At 48.3% G+C, this 20,834-nt stretch overlaps 1 protein-coding gene across 11 annotated transcripts in view; it reads left to right on the forward strand.

Moving 5' to 3' along the window:
- The window catches only part of PTPRM (protein tyrosine phosphatase receptor type M), a 649,319-nt gene that overhangs the window by 625,560 nt on the left and 2,925 nt on the right, over positions 1-20,834 (forward strand). For all 11 annotated transcript variants that reach the window (XM_081561596.1, XM_081561601.1, XM_081561595.1 and 8 more), the window contains 3 exons: positions 4,542-4,667; positions 6,726-6,889; positions 14,782-14,917. In XM_081561596.1, the coding sequence (XP_081417722.1) occupies positions 4,542-4,667; positions 6,726-6,889; positions 14,782-14,917 (426 nt within the window). The remainder of the gene's footprint in view (positions 1-4,541; positions 4,668-6,725; positions 6,890-14,781; positions 14,918-20,834) is intronic.

The following is a 20,834-nucleotide window of genomic DNA, read 5'->3' on the forward strand; positions in this document are numbered from 1 at the left end:
AGGGTCCAGTCTGTTTGCACATCCAGAATGCAGTTCCCTGGCAGCAGGTTACAAACCCCAGGCAAGGACAGGAAGCCAAAGATGCCTGTGTCACAAACCAGACGGGGGACTTCCCTGGCAGTCCAGTGGTTAAGACTGCACCTTCCAATGCAGGGGCTGTGGGTTCGATCCCTGGTCGGGGAGCTAAGATCCCGCATGACTCATGGTGAAAAAAAATATATATATAAAACAGAAGCAATATTGTAAAAAACTAAGAGTTTAAAAATAGTCCGCACACACACACACACACACACACACAAATTTACAAAAAATAACAAAAAACCAGATGTAATTAGGGATGGCGGCAGAAAATAGTCTGAGACCAAAAAGATGGACTGAACGCAGAGACGGTGTGAGTGCCGGGGACAGAGGGTCATAATCTGGGCTGTTCTCAAAGGATGGAAATGCTGACCAGAGAGAGATGCCGGGTAACAGGCAGTCAGGACTGACCGGGGGCTGAAGGGCATAGAGCAAGCCGACCAGAGATGATGACAAAGGCCGTCAACCTCTGACACAACCCCAGATCCAGGCTGGGAGTGTCTCTGAGCCTCCTGGCATGGCCCACCTGGAGCCCACAGGTGGCAGTCGGCCTAGCAGGGTGAAAAGAGTGGAGACCAGGATGCCATTCTAAGGGATAGCAATTACTTTTGTCAACTCTTTGGTAAAGATATATTAAAGAGAAATGAAACCAAGACTGGAAGATAAGGAAAACTCAGAATGATGAATGTGGCTTGTTCAAAGCTCCTCTTCTTATACATAGAGAGATAGAATTGGGCAATGGTGACTCAGTATTAGCAATGGGGTTAGAAGGATTTTCCTTAAAGGACTTGTCAGGCCAGAGTGAGCCCGGGGGCCCTGGGAGCTGGATTTATGCTTTAGGGCCCAGCTCTTCTAGTCACAGGCTGACCTGCTGTGACAGAGGCCCTTGCGGGAAGTTTGAGCTTGGTATGTTATAAGGATAAACTTGTTCTGGAACGGAATTAATTTTCTGTCTCATAGAGATAAATTAAAAAAAAAAAAAGAAAAGAAATGAAAGTCTGAAATATTGCAGCAGCCAAAGTGGACAAACATTTTCCTTCCTAAAATCCACTTTATTGTCATCAATCTGCCAAAAATCCCATGTACCTTCACTCCAGTCCTATAATGTTTTTCATTACATTTGAAGCAATGCATAGTCTTGTTAAGGCTGTAGCCCAAAAGCTAGTTAATGAAATAATAATGATCGTGCTTGTCCTCATTTAGTCCTTTTTACTTAAGAAGCTTAAATATTTCAGAAGTCTTCCGTGGTGATCCTGTCCTCTCCGAAGGATGGGTGGCAACCATTTATAAAAACAAGCAGACACCACAGCTGGGGAACCTCAACAACACAATGGGAAATAGGACCGAGGGTTCTGGTTTTCTAACTCACAATGCCGTGCGTTCAGCTCCACTTGTTCAAGGTTCCTTAGTCACAGACAGAGGATAAGCAAGTGTTCCCTCTTCAGAATCATTGTTTTTCCCCTAATGTGAATACTGAAATGCAGTGATAGACTGTTTTTTTTCCATATGAGTGAACCAGACATCAGTGGTTTACACACATTCTTTCTGGACGACACTGTTGAATTCTAAAGCATGTTAGTCACTCAGTCGTGAACTCAGACAGTAAAGAATCTGCCTGCAATGCAGGAGACCTGGGTTCGATCCCTGGGTCGGGAAGATCCCCTGGAAGAGGGACTGGCTACCCACTCCTGTATCCTTGCCTGGAGAATCCCATGGACAGAGGAGCCTGGCAGGCTACAGTCCATGGGGTCTCAAAACATCGGACGTGACTGAGCAACTAACACTTGAATTCTAAAGTCACGTTCTAACCCACAATTGTCTGGGCTTATACCAAGCCTTGGTTGCCCCGGTGGGAGAGACCAAGGTCCCCACCCCACTCAGCAGATGGAGCTGGTGCTGGTTTGGAGAAAGGATGCTCTGGGGATTCGGCCTTTTAGAGAGCACTAAACGGAGCATTTGAACCGAAAGTCTCTGCAATCGCACAAGAATAGCACTCAGCTGCTTTAAGTATTTATAGGCCCAGTTCATGGACGTGTTATGCACTATTTAAGCCATTTTCCGCACGGTTTCCTTGGGCGGGATGCAGAATGCCATAATCCAGGAGCCCGCACTGGCCGGGCCATTTGTGTTTCTCTGGTGAAAGTGACAAGCTTTAGATTGAGGGCTGAATTGGGAGGACAAACAGAAAGCAAGGCTGGCTCCGTCAGGAGAAAACGGGCAGAACAGTTCAGATGTGCACGTTAGGGCTTCTCTTCCCAACTTAACTTCCCATCATATGCCGTTAATTTTAACATGGGTACCCTGGGGGTCAAAGAGAAAATAAACTTCAGCAAGCTGTCTTTTGACAAGGCAGTTTTATAACTTGTCACCAAGAAGCTCTGGTGAGGAAGGAAAAATTTTGTGGAAGCAATATGTTTTAAGTTTTTATTTATTATATAGTTGTGTGCTTAGTCGCTCAGTTGTGTCCAACTCTTTGCAACCCCATGGACTGTAGCCCACCAGGCTCCTCTGTCCATAGGGATTATCCAGACAAGAATACTGGAGTGGGTTGCCATGCCTTCCTCCAGGGGATCTTTCCCACTCAGGGATCGAACGCAGGTCTCCCACACTGCAGGCAGATTCTTTACCAACTGAGCCACCAGGAAAGCCCTTTATATAGTTAGTTATTTTTAACTGTGCTGGGTCTTCATTGCTGCTCGGACGTTCTCTAGTTGCCATGAGCTGGGGCTAATCGTTAGTTGCAGTACACGGGCTTCTCTAGTTGCTGAGCACAGGCTCTAGGGTGCATGGGCTTCAGTAGTTTCAGGTCCCAGGCTCTAGAGCATAGGCTCAATAGTTATGGCATGGGGGGCTTAGTTGCTCCACAGTATGTGGCATCTTCCTGACCCAGGTATCAAATCTGTATCTCCTACATTGGCAGGTGGACTCTTTACTACTGAGCCACCTGGGAAGTCCAGAAGCCTTATTTTCAAATAAATAAATATAATTTCTAAAATACTATAAGACTCAGCTCATGTAAAATGGACTCTTGGTTATCCTACTTTCCTTCTTGGTCATGAAATTCAAACCTTTAGCTTCTATAATAGAGGGAGATGGCTTCGTTTGATCTACTGTAAACCATTTTGCAATCTTGGATATAAATCAACCTTTGTAACCTTCCATGATGAGATTTTAGATCCTTTGGAAAAGAAAAGTCATCAGAAAAAGGAATTTCAGGCAGTAGGTTCTCACCTTCATTGTACATCATTCTGCTTAAAATGAGATGTTTTCATCTGCTCTTGGCTCAGAAGAAGTAGATTGTAAAGTAATAAAGTGTTTTCCTCTTGCCCTGCCCCCCAGCCATTTGTCCCTCCAGTAAATTGGAAAAAAAGAGTTAAATGCTGCTCCCAAAACATCACTGCATACCAAGTCCCCAAAGAAGCTTCATCTCAGACTTTAAGTAGGGTCTCAGAGCTTTAGAAGGCTTCCCAGGTGGCTCAGTGGTGAAGAACCTGCCTGCCAGTGCAAGAGATGTAAGAGATGCGGGTTCGAGCCCTGGGTTGGGAAGATTCCCTGAAGGAGGGCAGGGCAACCCACGCAACAGAGCCTGTCAGGCTACATCCATGGGGTTTCAAAGAGTCAGACACAGCTGAACAACTGAGCATGCATGCGTGCATGCCTGCAGAGCTTTAGAAAAGATTCGTGTTAACAGACAGGGGTTTTTCTCACCTGTCTCCAAGTTCAGTGTTGCTACAAGGGTAGTGGTAAGCAAGATCCCTCCCTCATCTGCCATTGTGCTTGGCACCTTGCCCGCCACACTCGTCACCTGCTCCACATTTCAGCAGAAGTCCTGGTTCCCCAGTGTCATCAATACCTGGAGTGTGAGACGCTAGGAAATTGAGTTTTTAATTGAAACCCAAAGCAGTTACTCTTATTCCACCATGTTTCCAAGGTCTGAGCTGGGAGGGTTTGGACCAGAGCGTGAGAAAATGCAACCCAACACTGTTATCAGTATTTTGTCACAAAACAGCCCTGTTCTCAAAGTGATTACATACCACTAGGTGAGCTTAGATGGAAGGTTGGAGATTTGGGTGTCAAGTGGGTCATCTTAAATGTCTTTGCTCTTGTAACAGCAGCTCAGGGCATCTCCCCAGGGCTGGAGAAGAGTGCCTTTCATCGGCAAAAGAGATCTTACAGCGATGGTATTCAGTAGTGCCCACGTGACCTCCTTTGGAGGCAGAATTCCTCGTGGCTTAGCGATACTTTCGCAGAAAATAGAGAAAAAAGTACTAGATGGACAGGGGGAATTAAGGGCTGAGCCAACAAGAAAGTCAACAGGTCGACTTGGGGGAAGGAAAAGAGAAAGGAAAGGAAATGAAGTGAATGAGGGGCGTTGGGGCCTGATGCTGGTAATGACCTTATCCAGACGTGAGTAGTAAATGTACTCTGATCATTAACCTCGCATTTCTGTGTTTTGAATCCAGTTGTGTCCACAGTACTGGCCAGAGAACGGAGTCCACCGACATGGCCCCATCCAGGTGGAGTTTGTTTCTGCTGACCTGGAAGAAGACATCATCAGTAGGATATTCCGAATCTACAATGCAGCACGAGTAAGATCCACAACCACCATGGCTGGTGTTGCAGTTTCCTTATTTTCTCATCAATTGACTGGGTAGATGGTCTGGGTCAGTCAGTGTTCTGGGAGCCTGAAGGCGCTTCTAGGAGTCTGTGACCAAAACAAAGTTCCCTGCCCCTGTGGAGCTTACGTTCTAAAGGGAACGTCTCCAGGAGAGGATGGACACATAGATTGCCTGTTAGATTTGCCAGAAAGTGCTGTGTGCTGTAGGAGAAAAATGGGAAAGCAGAAGGTGCCAGGCCTGGACCAGAGTGTGAGCAGAGGGGCCGTATGAATGAAGCCCAGTGGGGATGAGGGGCAGCCATGTGCTCTCATGCAGGAGGCTTTGGGGCAGAAATGACAGTCAGTACAAAGGCCCTGAGGTGGGGGGATTGTCTGGTGAGTCCCGTAACAGCAAGGCAGCTGATATGTCCGCAGCCCAAGAGGCAAAGGTGGGAGTAGCTGCTGGGGCCAAGGTTGGGGTTCAGGGAGTAGCTGCTGGGGCCAAGGTTGGGGTTCAGGGAGCAGAGGTCACGTAGGGCCCTGCAGGCCACCACCATGATCAGGGCTTCTGCTCTGAAGGCACGGAGGTGCCGCCACAGGGTCCCGAGTGGAAGAGTCTTATGCTATAATCGAGCTTTTAGAAGGCACGCTCTGGCGTCTGTGCGGAGGACAGACGGTGAGAGAGCGGGTCAGGAGGCTGTTGTGATAATCCAGGTGCGCAAGGACAAGGGTGGACAGAGCGGCAGTGGGAGGGGGAGGGGGAGGGACTTGGATACATTCTGACCTCAGAGCCAGTGGGATGGGCTGGTCCGTTGGATCCCAGGGGCTCAGGGGCAGCTCTCAGCATGCTGGTCCTGAGAACTGGATGGAACAGACATTAACCAGATTAGGAAAAGCTGTGCGGGTAACAGGATTGTTAGGGGTCGGAGCACACACGGACAGAAGGCAGTTCAGCTGGGTACATGCTAGGTTTGAAGTGACTGTCTGATGCCTGCATTAGAATATCGTGGAGCCCTTGGAATCTGTGAGGGTGAAATTCAGGAGCAAGGTCTGGAGACTCAGATTGAGGACTCACTGGAATAGTTAAAGCCATGAGACTGAATGAAACCTTCAAGAGAGAAATGGAGACGAGAAAGGGACCCAAGGGCTGAGCCTGGGGCCTGCATCAGCAAGAGTCTGGGAGGAAGGGAGGCCAAGAGCTGTGGGGTTTGGTGGGGGTACAGCCGGGAAGGAAGCAAGAGTGATCCCCTCTGTCGGATGCTACCTGCAGCCACAGAAGATTTAGCCCAAGAGATTCGGACTAAAATCACATGGCCTGGTTATTTCTTGACTCCTGAAATTCTATTTAAATCCTCCTGCCAATGCAGGAGACTCAGGAGACACACACACAGGTTCTGTTCAATCCCTGGATCAGGAAGATCCCCTGGAGGAGGGCATGGCAACCCACTCCAGTATTCTTGCCTGGAGAATCCCATGGACAGAGGAGCCGGGAGGGCTTTAGTCCATGGGGTTGCATAGTTGGATACGATTGAGCAACTGAGCACACACACATAATTCTATTTAAGTATGATGAAAGATTAACTGTTGATATCTTAGCAAGAGTCATGCCAATGAACAGAACCATATTATACTCCCAGGACACAGGGTGTCATCTGTAACACTCTGAACTCACAGACATTGCCAAATCACAATTTATTCTTTACCTTTAGTTTACCGGTAATTAAAGTCAAGCCTGTTTACCACTCTCAGCCCAGTGTGGTCAGTGCTCAGGTCGTGTGCTCTTTTTCACGCAGCGTTTGCAAAGCTGTGAGCATTCCACTTCGCTTCTGCCTGGCCTCCCGTTAGAAACACCTGGTGTTTTATATCAGCTCGCGATTCAGACTCCTAACTCCTCGGGCCATAGACGGTCCATTCGTTAATTACAGGCAGGCCCTCCTTCCCTCGGGCCCACTGGCGTCAGGAGGTGGGGTCAGCGCGCTGGAGCTTGACCCTGAGAGTAACGCCTGCTTTTTTTCTCTCCACTCCCCTCCAATCGCCCGGCCCTCTGCAGCCCCAGGACGGGTACCGGATGGTGCAGCAGTTCCAGTTCCTGGGCTGGCCGATGTACAGGGACACGCCGGTGTCCAAGCGCTCCTTCCTGAAGCTCATCCGCCAGGTGGACAAGTGGCAGGAGGAGTACAACGGCGGGGAGGGGCGCACAGTCGTGCACTGCCTGTGAGTACGCAGATCCACCGGACTGACACCCAGCCCTAACGCCTTGGCTCACTGCCCCTTGTTCACTATAAACAGAGAAATAAGCAGATCTGGGCGACAGCTCATCAGTCCATTCGTGAAATGTTCAGTTTACTTTGCAGAAAACAGGCACGTGCACATTTTGCCTTTGGAGGGGATGTTGCTACTATAAATTGAGCCCCAACCTTGTGACTGGGAGCCGCCGCCTCCCCAAAAAATTACCTGGGTGGGTTCAGTGAGCTCCTTCCAACTCTTGAGAGCACGTTGTTAAGCTTCAGAGAATTTTCTGAGCTGATTGTGAAACTGTTGGTAACCTGAAATCCTTGGTGGCAGCCGTGTTTATGTCACGGAAGTCAGCAAATGCCGCAGCCAGGGGGCCCTCCCCGTTATGGCAGAGCTGGTTTACCAGCACACTCATTGGTGATTCTGTTGGATTTCATGACAGAGGTTTCAGAGGAACTGTTTCCTTCTTCTTTGTGGTTTTAAGAGAGTTTTCTTTTGTTTTGTTGCCTGGGGATAGATATATATTGGGAAGATTTGGTTACGGCCAGTGTCTGCAGACTGGTCTCCAGACCAGCAATTTTAACAAGTGCTAAAATGGGAGATCCTTGGCTGCAGAATAATGGTTCCCAACCTTGGCTGCACATCTGGGGACCTTTAAAAAAAAAAAAAAAAAGCGATGCCCAGGCCACAGCAAAACAATTAAATCCAAATTTCTCGGGGTGGGAAGACCGGGCAGCAGTGCTTTTTTAACTCCCGGATTATTTCAGCGTAAGGCTGAGGTTGCGAGCCGTGGCTCGATTCGGCATGCTTTTCAAAGCACTTTCACCTGCATCTTCTCATGGGCAAGGATACGAGCTAATCAGCCAGCTGGAGGTGGCTTAATGGGCGGCGATTAGAAAGCCTCGCAGTCTGGGGAGATGGGGAGAGAGTCTGTGGACACTGAGTATAAGCTTCCTTCTCTTTTCAGTGAAGCGTTGTTAACAAGCTCACAGGGCGCTCTCTCCCAAATTGAAGAGAAGACAAAGCTCTGCTCCGAGCACACTGACCCTGGTTACAGCAACCAGCATGGCTGAGGGCTCGTTACTCTCTGCTCGCTGCCATATCTCACAAGATGCCCCCGACCCCGGATCTGGGAACCCAGGGCTCTGCCACCTCTCAGCACTGATTGTGGCAGGAAACTGCTGTCCCCTCAGAAACAGTCTTATGAAGCAACCAACACTGGCCCTTCATCAGAAGTCCCCCCTCCCCTCCACCTTCCCCTTCCTTCCCAGGGACCCAGTTCACTAAAATCATCTCCACCGAGAAAACATCCAGAAGGATCGATGAGCTGCTCCCATCCTAGTTTTTATTCCTCCACTTCCAGACTTAGCTTCTGATCAGAATAAGGTCAGAGGGTCACCTGTGTGAGGTGATACAGCCCCGGCGAGGATAATCGACATTTTAGTGAGAGCTTGTATTCGGTTGGTTAGGTTTTCTTGGGGATGCAAAAACAGTTTGCTTTTACCGATTTCTGCATCAGGAGCCTGCCAGCCTCTGAAACTAGGAATATCATGCTTCCTAGAAGCTTCCTGACCAGGGCCAGCCCTGGGACCCAAATGGCTGCATCCCACATGTATGAAGTTCACCTTAAAAATGCATTCTGGTATACAGTAGGTGCAGACAAATACTGTTTGATTCCACTTATACGAGGTACCTAGAATAGTCAGATTCATAGAGTCAGAAAGTGTTAGTCCATTGGTAGGTTCCAGGGGTCAAGGGTGGAAGAGAATGGGGAGCTAGCGTTTAATGGGGACAGAGTTTCAGTTGAGGAAGGTGAAAGTTTTCAGGCTATGGATGATGGTGAGAGTTGTACAACAATGTGAATGTACTTAGTGCCACAGAACTGCACAGTTAAATATGGTTAAAATAGTCGTGACTTTTACCACAATAAAAAAAAGTTTTTAAATCATAACAGAAAAAAGAGGGGGGTGCTACATCCCAGTAGTGGGAGATCTGAGGCCCCAGGAGGGCCTTGGAGGGAAGATGCAAAGACCCGTTAAGTCACTGCACCTCATAGACCACCGTGTAGACACACTCTCCAAGGCACCGCTGTGACCCCAGACTGAACAGTTCCACCCCCTGCCCACGTGATACCTAAGACAGCGGCCGTTCTCTCACCCAGTGGACTCTGCGGGCACCTGCTTCTTCTGCCCTCCTGCCAGCCGAGCCCCCAGCCCCTTCTGCTGAGAGAACCTGGACTTTTCCCTGGGAACCATCCTCCTCCCAACTCTGAAGTCCCAGCTGTTGCCATGAGGCTGCCATTTACTCTCTCCGTATCATGGGGCAAGGGGTGAGCGTGAGACCCAGGCTGAGGACAATGCTGACTGTTGTCAAGATTTTAAAATCTTAATCTAAGGTGTTTTAGTTGTAGGAACAGAGTTAGGTTAAATTGGTATCCTAACGGAGAAGGCAATGGCACCCCACTGCAGTACTTTTGCCTGGAGAATCCCATGGACAGAGGAGCCTGGTGGGCTGCAGTCCATGGGGTTGCTAAGAGTTGGACACGACTGAGCAACTTCACTTTCACTTTTCACTTTCATGCGTTGGAGAAGGAAATGGCAACCCACTCCAGTGTTCTTGCCTGGAGAATCCCAGGGATGAGGGAGCCTGGTGGGCTGCCGTCTGTGGGGTCGCACAGAGTCAGACACGACTGAAGCGACTTAGCAGCAGCAGCAGCAGTCCAGGCAGGAGACGTTGTTTTGACCCACAGGCAACCTGCTGTCCACCCGAGGTGAGAACTTCTTCCTATTCGGTATGGCGCAGTGCCACCTACTGGCCATGGGCAGAGCATCCATCCCAGGGACGCCCTTCAGGGCTGTTCACAGAAAGCAAGCAGGGAATTCTTTTTCTTTATACACATCTTCCAACTAATAAAACTAGTCGAAATGGATAGAATTAAGGTCTCATGCTTTTTCAACCCTTGGTGAAAGTAATGGATGTAGACAGTGGTCATCGACAGCTGCTGAAAGCGTTAGGTGAAAAGCCAATGGAGGAGAAACAGTAAGGTGTCAATGCAGAGAGAGAAAAGAGACTAAAGAGCAGAAGAGAAAATCCAGGAACAGCCACACCTCGGGGTCCCCTGACTCACAGCAGGGTCTCACAGCAGCACACCAATTGCAGGGCAGTGGTCTCCCTTCTCACGCTACCCAGAGAGCATCTCCAGTGCATGCTGCCTTCAGTGCAGACCTGAAAAGGAAGACGACAGAGCTTCTACATAAAATCTTCACCCGAAGGAGTAATCAGAGATGAGTTACGCAGGACACAGAACAGCGGCCATAAAGGAAGACATTGGTAAATTGGATCATTAAAGCTGAGCACTCCCGTTCATCCAAGGAGAGTGGAAACACAAGACAGAACACTGACGTTTCCACTCCATACATCTGACAAAGAATTCATAGCCAGCATGCCATAAAGCTGCTGAATTCAACAGGAAAAGACAGATAATCCAACTCTTGGGCAAAATGCTTGACAAGAACTTCATTTTTTCAAAAAGAATATCCAAATAGCCAATAAGCATAGAAAAGGCATCACTAGTTTTCAGGAGAATATGCGTTAAAATACAGCAAAATTGGGTGCCCCTGCATTCTCACTAGAATGTCTAAAATTTAAACAAATAACTGGTTCTAAGTGTTGGGAGACTGTGGAGTAACTGGACTCCAAAACACTGTTGGTACAAAGTAAGCACGTAGAACCATTTTGGAGCCATTTAAACAGCATATGTGTGTGCGTGCATGCATGCTAAGTTGCTTCAGTCGTGTCCGGCTCTTTGCAACCCTGTGGACTGTAGTCCACCAAGCTCCTCTGTCCATGGGATTCTCCAGGCAAGAATACTGGAGCGGGTTGCATGCCCTCTTCCAGGGGATCTTCCTGACCCAGGCATTAAACCCATGTCTCTTGTCTCCTGCCTTGGCAGATGGATTCTTGACCACTAGCGCCACCTGGGAAGCCCTTTAACAGCATTTACCAAAGCTAAATATAAATATATCCTCTGAGCTCTTCTGCTGTGAGCTCTGTGACTGCAGGAATGCCTCATAAATGCAATAGGAGATGTGCTTGTAGCAAACATACTTGTAATATGGGAAACTGTAAACAGCCCAAACATTCGTCAGCTCCTAGATAAAGAAATTATACAGTAGTATATCCACTCAATGGAATTATTCTCAGCAACATAAGAAGAAAAGGCTTCCCTGGTGGCTCAGATGGTAAAGAACTGCCTGCAATGCGGGAGACCTGGGCTCAATCCCTGGGTCCAGAAGATCCCCTGGAGAAAGGAACAGCTACCCACTCCAGTCTTCTTGCCTAGAGAATTCCATGGACAGAGGAACCTGGCGGGCTACAGTCCATGGGGGTCCCAAAGAGTTGGACACAACTGAGCGACTAACACACACAAAGTAAGAGGACAAACTACTGATAAAACATGGGTGCTTCTCACACAGATAATATTAAACAAAATAAGCCAGACTCAAAAGAGTATATGCTGTATGATTCCATGTGTACAAAATTCAAAAACAGACAAACTGATGATGAGAACAGAGATTATCTTGAAGGTGTTGGTAGTTTTTAATGAGGAAGGAATATTGGGGAGAGGGGGTCCAGGGGGCTGATCGTGGTCTGTATCTTGATCCAAATGGTGGTTACATGGTATGTACGTTTGCAAAAGTTAACTGGGACCTATACTTAACCACTTGTGGACTTAATTGTAGGTATGTTATACTTTATTTAAAAAACTGATTTGGAACTTAAACATGGAATGATCAAGTTGGCATTGTAACACAATGATCAATCTTAAAATTACTAAACAAGTTGATATCTTATGCCTGCTTCCTAATGAAAGTTCACTTATATTTATCCAGAAAGAAAAAAATCCTGAATTCTTATGAAACTCCGGAGCTAACTCCCAATTAACAGAAAGCATAGGATTAGAGACTGGTAGGTTAAATGACTCTCAGAGATGCAATGAATGAGAACAACCCAGAATGTGGGGCTGTCTGTGGGGAAAATGACCCCATTTCCTCAACAAATAAATTGCCAAGAGGAAAAAATGAGAGAGCCCACAGATTAAATGGGCTTAAAAGAACCCACAGATTAAAATAAACTTGCAAGACTTGTCAACCAAATGCAGTGTGTAGACTTTGCTTGGATGAGGATTTGAAAAAGTCAACTGTAAGAAAAAGTCTGAAACCTGGGAAATTTGGACAGTACCTAGAAATTTGATTCCATTAAACTGTAGTGTTTATTTTAGGTGTAATAACAATGGTATTGTGTTTATTTAAGAAAAAAAAAAAGGTCCTTTACCTCCTTGGAAAAGTGGTTGATTCCAGAGCTGGTACAAGGGAGAAGTTACAGGACCAGTTAGAAAATCTCATGGTTCTAGAAACTAAGGACGTGCTTGAAAAGGGTTGGAGGAACCAGCCTGATGGAGCTCCTAATGGCCAAAGCCGGAACAATTTCAGCAACAAAATAAATATGGATACTATTTTAGCTCAAAGAAATGAAATTGATATGTATAAGTCTAAAGTGACATAAATAATAAAATAGAAATAAATAAGCAAATAAATTTTCAAACAGTGGCTGAGAGTTTTCTCTTTAGAGCAGGATGTAGAAGGAGAGAGGGACATGGAAACCAATTAGGCAGATGTCAGAGATGTCACCTTGCTGACAAAGGTCCGTAGAGACAAAGCTGTGGTCTTTCCAGGAGTCATGTATGAGTATGAGAGTTGGACCATAAAGAAGGCTAAGCGCTGCAGAATTGATGCTTTCAAACTGTGGTGCTGGAGAAAACTCTTGAAAGTCCCTTAGACAGCAAGGAGATCAAACCAGTCAATCCTAAAGGAAATCAACCTTGAATATTCATTGGAAGGACTGATGGTGAAGCTGAAGCTCCAATACTTTGGCCATCTGATGCGAAAAGCCGACTCATTGGAAAAGATCCTGATTCTGAGAAAGATTGAGAGCAGGAGAAGGGGACGAGAGGATGAGATGATTGGATGACATCACTGACTCAATGAATATGAGTTTGAGCAAATTCAGGGAGATGGTGAAGGACAGGGAAGCCTGGCGTGCTGCAGTTCGTGGGGTCAAAAAGAGTTGGACACGACTTAATGACTGAACAACAAGCAGCATAGTGAACACTGTTGCAGACAGGATCCATAAATGCACACTAATAACAGCGATGAAACTTTGAGGAGAACAAGATAGTTACATAATCCCAGTGTATTTTTCCCAAGATACTTATTAACTACAAAGAGAAGCATCATAACTACATGGTGAAAAAATCTGCTGGCCATCCACCATCTTAATAAGCAACCAAGGTCAGTATCACCAGCAACAAGACAGCCTTTCCATGGTTTTCTTGCCAAAGTGCATAACCTCATGTCCAATGATGAGAAAGCATCAGATGAATCAAAATGAAGGCACTTTCTACAATTTGTATTTTGTAATGACTTCTCAAATCGTGGATGGGGACCATGGCTGTTTTTTACGTCTCATTCTGTATTCCATATTCTACAAAACAAGTGACCAGTCCTCTTTGAAAGTGTCAAGGTCAAGAAAGACAAGGGAAGACTGAGGACGCAGCTCATAGGAAACACTGAAGAGATGTGACGCCTAAATGCTAGGTGGGTTCTGGACTGAATCCTGGACCAGAAGAAAGGACGGTTGTAGAAAAACTGGACACCTTGACCAAGGTCTGTAGTTTAGTCGATAGCATTATACCAGAGTTAACTTCCTGGTTTTGACCATCTGCTACGGTTATGTAAGACCTTCACATCAGGGAAGGTGGGCATGCAGAGAACTCTCTGTGCTATTTTTACAGTGATTCTGTGCAATTAAAATTAATCCAAAATACAAAGTTTTATTTTGAAAGAGCCCTTATGAAGCCGTTTATCTCAAATTGGGACTGGAACCCAGCCAAAACCCACGGTCTTCCGACTGAGATCATAGACCTGATTTCAGGACCTAATGAAATTCAGGTTCTTGATGTCTCATCACAGAAAGTATTCAGTGAGAATACTTTAGTAGGTAGGAAGTGTGTTTATTCAGAGAGAAACACACTCCACAGACAGAGTGTGGGCCATAGCAGCGAGCAAGTGTGGCAATCTCAAACTATGGTTATGATTACCTTTTATGGGATGGGTAATTTCCTAGGCTAGTGAGTGGGAGGATTATTCCAACTATTTGGGGAAGGGGCGGGGATTTCCAGGGGTTGGGCCAGTGCCCACTTTTTGGTCTTTGATGTCCACTTTGGAACTGCCATGGCATCTCTGGGTGTGTCATTTAGCTTGCGGATGTGTTGCAATGAGCTTGAACTGAGGATCAAGGTTTAGTCAGGTTGACTGTTCTGCCTTCTAGCACCCATTTGAATCTAATCAGTTGGTGCTGTGCCCTCTGGCTATGTCATTCTTTCCAAGGTTGTGCATTGCCCCCTTCCCTCCTGTTTCATTTAGATTTTAGAGATAAAGCATGAAATGCTAACAGATTGTCTAAGGCCAAATCCATCTTTGAGCGTGACCCACACCCATCTCAGTTTTCCTGCAGACACTGCATGAGGCGTTTGTGTATTGAAAATTTTCCGGGGCGGGCCCCTTTGCATAAAGCTGCCATATCAGGTTACCTCGTGAGGGCAGAGGTGGAGCTGGGAGAGCAGGCCAGGTTCCCCTCACCTCTGGTCAGGTGATCTGTGTGCTCTGGGCTCTGTTTGCATCAGGTAGAGGGACTTGCCCGGGTGGAGCATCCCAGCCAGGAGGGCTTGGGCAGCAGGTGTGACGAGGTGGTGTGAGCCATGCGCTGTGAGGGTGACCCAGACCCACCCCCTGCCTCTCCTCTTCCTGCAGGAATGGGGGCGGCCGCAGCGGGACCTTCTGTGCCATCAGCATCGTCTGCGAGATGCTCCGGCACCAGCGGACGGTGGACGTCTTCCACGCCGTGAAGACGCTGAGAAACAATAAGCCCAACATGGTGGACCTACTGGTAGGACCCTGTCCATCCGTCATCCCACTCGGGGTTGGGGTGCGGAGGGCGTTCCTGGTTAGCTCAGTCTGATCCCTGGTGGGAGAGGCTCGTGCTTACGGTGCATTCGCTTTGCTCGTCAGAGTTTTTCTCCCTCCTTCTCCCTTCCTCTTGCCTTTTCACCAGTAGGCTCCTCTCAACACATCTGACATGTAGAAATAGTTGAAACTCAAAAGCGCACATCCTGATTAATTGCCATTCTCAGCAGCACCTTCCACATGGCTAAGCACTCTCGCCTTCACGGAGAAGAAATAATCATCGCACATGAAATGCCAGATTTTCAAATTACAGATTTTATAAATAGCTTAATCACCTAATATTTATCAAAGCTGGGAATTGGAGTTTGACGTTCGGCCGATTGCATTTAATTACGGCGGGTATCTGAGGAGAGGATGACAGAGGTGGAGAAACAAAGGACGAAGTGGATTGGTTTCCTTCGGGAATTTCATGAAATCTCTCTTTGTGCGGAACTGTCGAAATGCCGACTGCTGTGACTCGAGAATAGGAGAACAGTTTAAAGGAGGAAGCTTTTCAGTGAGGCTTTTGTATTTCTCTGTTAGTGGAGGAAGGATCTGAAGGAGACAGGGGGATTAATCCCAAGATGGAGAGAGTGGACGGGGTGGGGGAGGGCAAGAAGAGGTGGAGCCCCTGAGGAGCTTGGAAAGTATGCGTCCCGGCCCCGCAGCATTGCAACCGGGGCTTAACATTGTAAATAATGGGACTAAAGAAGGAGCAGAGAGTCATTCTGAAGCTGAGGAAACAGACATGTCCCCACCCATGATGGCCAGCTCCTGGGACCCACCCGAACCCTACTCAGCATCCAGGGCCATCTGCTTCCCCCACAGACGTGCCGGGTGCTTCGTGAGCTGTTGTAGTTTCCAGATGCATGTGCTGCCCTGGAAATTTAACAGTCACCTATTCGGCCAGGTGCAGACTCTCAAAACCATCAGCAATTACCACGTTGGCTTCTGCGATTAAAGGGCTGTACCCCCAACACCGCTGCTCCCCACCCTGCCCTGGGTAGTTGTTGTTCAGTCACTAAGTCATTGCTGACCCTTTGTGACTCCATGGACTGCAGCACACCAGGCTTCCCTGTCCTTCACTATCTCCCGGAGTTTGCTGAGACTCATATCGGAGAAGGCAATGGCACCCCACTCCAGTACTCCTGCCTGGAAAATTCCATGGACGGAGGAGCCTGGTAGGCTACAAGTCCAGGGTGGCGCTGAGAGTCGGACACGACTGAGAGACTTCACTTTCACTTTTCCCTTTCATGCACTGGAGAAGGAAATGGCAACCCACTCCAGTATTCTTGCCTGGAGAATCCCAGGGATGGCGGAGCCTGGTGGGCTGCCGTCTATGGGGTCGCACAGAGTCGGACACGACTGAAGCGACTTAGCAGCAGTAGCAGTAGCAGCATATCCATTGAGTCGGTGATGCTACCTAACCATCTCATCCTCTCTTGCCCCCTTCTCCTCCTGCCCTCAATCTTTCTCAGCATCAGGGTCTTTTCCAATGAGTCGGCTCTCATCAGGTGGCCAATGTTTTGGAACTTCAGCTTCAGCATCAGTCCTTCCCATGAATATTCAGGGTTGATCTCCTTTAGGGTTGACTGCTTTGATCTTCCTACAGTCCAAGGGACTCTAAAGGGTCTTCTTCAGCACCACAATTCAAAAGCATCAATTCTTCAGTGCTCAGCATTCTTTATGGTCCAACTCTCAACATCCATACATGACTACTGAAAAAAACCATAGCTTTGACTATATGGTCCTTTGTCAGCAAAATGATAGCTCTGCTTTTTAATATGGTGTCTAGGTTTGTTGTAGCTTTTCTTCCAAGGAGCAAGCATCTTTTAATTTCACAGCTGCAGTCTCTGTCCATAATGATTTTGGAGCCCAAGAAAATAAAATCTGCAACTGTTTCCATTTTTTCCCCATCCTGCCCTGGGGATGCCCCTCAAACCTGCCCTCTAGTCTCAGCTCTGCTCATTCAAGTGAAGTGACCTCAGACAGATAACCTTGATATCGCCTTGGGCATGTCACTCAACTCTCCTGAGCCTGAATTGTGTAAACCAAGGATGATGTTGGTTTGTTGAGATCATCCCCTGTGATGACATGCATGACAGTGTCTTGGAAGCTCCCCAGGTGAGAAAGCCCATCCATGAGACTGCAGGTGTCTACAGGGCACAGTGTGACCAGCAGCCCACCTGAAGCAGGTAAAAAAAGCACTGGGTGCAAGCAAGGAGGCTTCGGGAGCAGCAGCATGTATACACATGGTGCTTCTAAGTGCCTTTCACACAGTCCAGATTTCATGTGGATCAGCCAGGTTCTGTGCCCAGACTTCACTGGTCAGAGGACTGTCTCACTCCCCAGGTTGTTGTTCAGTCACTAAGTCGTGTCCGATGCTTTGTGACCCCATGGACTGACTACAGCAGGCCAGGCTTCCCTGTCCTTCACTATCTCCCAGAGTTTGCTCAGGCTCATGACCATTGAGTTAGTGATGCCATCTAACCACTCCCCGGGACCCCACCTAAATTTTAGAGTTCCCCTTCCCCCACCCGGAATTCTCCATCTTCTGGGCTGAGGACAGTAAAGGTGGCCCGAGTTTAGGACAGATAAGCAGATTGGCAGAGGCTGGAAACAAATGCATAAATGAAACTATTCTGTGATGCCATTTGGTATTTAATGCCCTGATTCAGGGACAGGTGTGTAGCTTCCACAATTAGTTGGTATCTGAGTAAAGTAGCCTTGACTTTTTTAAAAAGTGTAGTCTCCTTCTTACTGCAGCCTGACTTAAGCACATCGTTAGAAACAGACTCTTCCAGGCCTTTCCCTGAATGGCTCTGCTGAGCTTCCTTCACTCACCAGTTTTTTGGGCAGAAGCAGCGAGGCTTTTCCCAGATCCATGGTGCAGACTGCAAGACGGGGTGCTTTTCCATGAAGGCAGCTCCTGACCGCAGCCCACTTTTCCATCATAACCTGGGCGTTTCTCTATTCGTGTGCAGTTTCTGAGGGAGAAACAGGATCCTCAGATTCCCAGAACCCCGAAGGTCCGCACCAGTTTTGTGATAAGCTCAGTGGCTGAGAAATGTAAGAAAGTCCTGCAATTTCCTGAGAAACATGTCTGATGAATCTGTCACGGTGCCTCCTGGCGGGATAATAGATCTTATCTGGTGACCAGAGGGAAAATGTCACGGTGCTCTTTTCAGTGGGCTTGAAGCTTCTTGAGTTGAATCAGGGCTCTTGTCGCTGGCGTGTTTGTTTTTGCTGTGAGTACAGTTTCTGTTTAATTTGTGTGTGTGTGTGTGTATGTTGGCTGAGAGAACTAATTCAGGTCAGGGTGATAAAACCTGGTACAGTTTTATTGGGCATAAAAGACCATCCAAGACTTGAGTCTCTCTTAAGTAGAGAATGTGATACCAGTAGCTGAGAAGCTCGCTCCTAGCTGTCTCTTTGCAGGAGGAAGCGAGAGCCAGGGCGCCCTAGAGCGGACCCCGTGCTGCTCGCCAAGAGGCAGGCAGGTGGGCGTGGGGACCCTGGCCAGGCCCCTCTGGGTCTGCTCATCCTTCCGTTCAGACCCCAAAACATGCTGCCATAACCTCCATCTCCCCATTAGGGCAGGGTGAATGTTCCGCGGGAGTCAAAGTGGGCCCATCTCCATGTCCCCTTGAGGCTCTGATTATTTTTCCAAATTGTGTCTGAGTTAGAAACTTCCCCGTCCATTTTGAAGCATGGCACTCTCAAGGGAGAGTCAGAGGGCCTACGGATTTATTTCTTCAAATGTTTAGGTCTGGAGGCTCCAGGGAAAAGGCAAAATCATTTTAACTTCCCTAGTGACACAGTGGTAAAAGATCCAATGCCAATATAGGAGGCCCAGGTTCGATCCTGGGTCGGAAAGATCCCCCGGAGGAGGAAAGTGGCAACACACTCCAGTACTCTTGCCTGGGAGATCCCATAGACAGAGGAGCCTGGCAGGTTACCGTCCATAGGGTTACAAAAGAGTCCGACAGGACTGATCTACTAAACAACAACAAGATATTTTGATGCAGCAGAGCCACGGGGTTTGTCTCCTGACCCCACTTGCTGCCCAGCTTCTCAGTGATCCACCTCTTCAGCCAGCCCCCAGCCCTCATCAAAGGCCTGGATCCCTGAGGGGCCCACTGCCACAGTGCAGCCTGAGACTGGCACTACTGACCTGGTCAGACACAGATGGGGTCCCCCGCGCTGAGCCACTTTGCATCTCTTATGGTTGCTGGGAAACCAGCTGCTTCAACACACAGTCCTCTCTCACCTTTGCTTCTGCACTTGGCTTTAAAGTTCCCGGGTCTCCGTGTTAACAGACAAGCAGCCTTTAGGAGCCAGATCTTACCCAAGAAAGTTACTGTCCCCGGGAGGCGGTGAGAGCTCTAGCCAACGTGCTGACTTGACATGCTCATGCATTGTAGAGTGGTTCCCTAGACCACGGTGATCAGCACGACTGTGGCTTCTCGGAGTGAGCGCAGCTGACTCTGTGTGGTCAGAACGCTTGTGATCCATGGTCAGCAAGTTTCAAGGGTACAGTTCCACATCATTAACTCTGGTCGCCGTGCTGTATGGTAGAGCTGCAGAATTCACTGCTCTTATAACTGAAAATTTGTACCCTTACCAGCATCACTCCACTTGCCCCTCCCCCAACAACGACAGTTCTAGTCTCTATCTCTATGAAATTGACTTCTCTTTAATGGGACCTTTAAAAAATTCTGAGCCCCAGGCCCACCCCAGAGACTGATCCAGGTGACACGGACCTGGCTTCAGCAGCCATGGGACAAGCGCCCCAGGTGACCTGGTGTGCAGCCAAGGTTAAGAAAGTTCATGGATGGTCGAGAAAGGCCCTTGGCCTGTCCACGCATTGGATCACCTGGGGCGCTTCACAGATACAGGAGCCAGGCCACGCCCCAGAAGACGGGGGTAGACAGAACCCATGTGATGTGCCACAGGGTGAGAAACACGGCTCAGAAGGATAAGAGGCTGGTCCTGCCGTATGGCCACACTGGCGGCAGGGCAGGCCAAGCCCACTTCCCATTTATTCTCTTTACTGGACCCGAGAACAGGGACCTGAGCTGCTCCCTGCACCAGGGAAGGCGGTGGCCACAGGCCGGTGGGTCTGATTAGAGAACCAGGTGCACAGACTGCATGTGGCCTTGGAAAGGGAAAAAGTGCTTCAGACTCTTTCAAAGCTATACTGAGCATAACGACCCATCCATCTATCATCAGAGACAGCTGCCCCCCGGGGGTCTCATAGGCACAGAGGTTGGTCACCTGGTGGAACCCCCTGGGAACACTGATCCAAATGGTCCCACCCGAGGTTATTGGCACATGGACCCACTTCCCCTCCTTGCAGGCATGTCTGGCAGAAGCATCTTTCTGCTTGTCAGCAAGGATCCAGCTGAGACTGAAGCTGGTGTTCGTTTCCAAAAGCAGGTGTGTGTGCAGGGGCAGGGAGAGGGAAGCTCTGCCCCAGGTGAGCGCACCATCTCTTAGAAACTTCTCAGGTGACATAGGGTGTTTGAAGTGACAGGCTGACTGTGGGGCCACGTTCCACAGACAAAGGCACTGTCCGGCCTTTGGGGGAGCCACCTACAGCCACCCGCCGGCACTGAGGCCTCTTACAGTGTGACCTCATGTGGGGTACCCTTTCAAGTTTCACTTTCTCCCCATTTTGTGAGAGCAAGGGGCATCTGAAGTGAAGGTAGGGGCAGGAGTCTTGAAGAGGAGTTGCCATTTACCCTGGTTACCGTCCAGCACAAAGATGCTCACGTCATCAGCTAATGTCACCCAAATTGGGAGATCCTGGGACCAAAGCATAAACGCTCTTTCTCCCCTGAAACAGAGATGGCTCATGT

Source organism: Giraffa tippelskirchi, chromosome 14 (assembly GCF_054371585.1).
Source record: "Giraffa tippelskirchi isolate mGirTip1 chromosome 14, T2T-mGirTip1v1.2.pri, whole genome shotgun sequence".
Classification (NCBI taxonomy): Eukaryota; Metazoa; Chordata; class Mammalia; order Artiodactyla; family Giraffidae; genus Giraffa; species Giraffa tippelskirchi.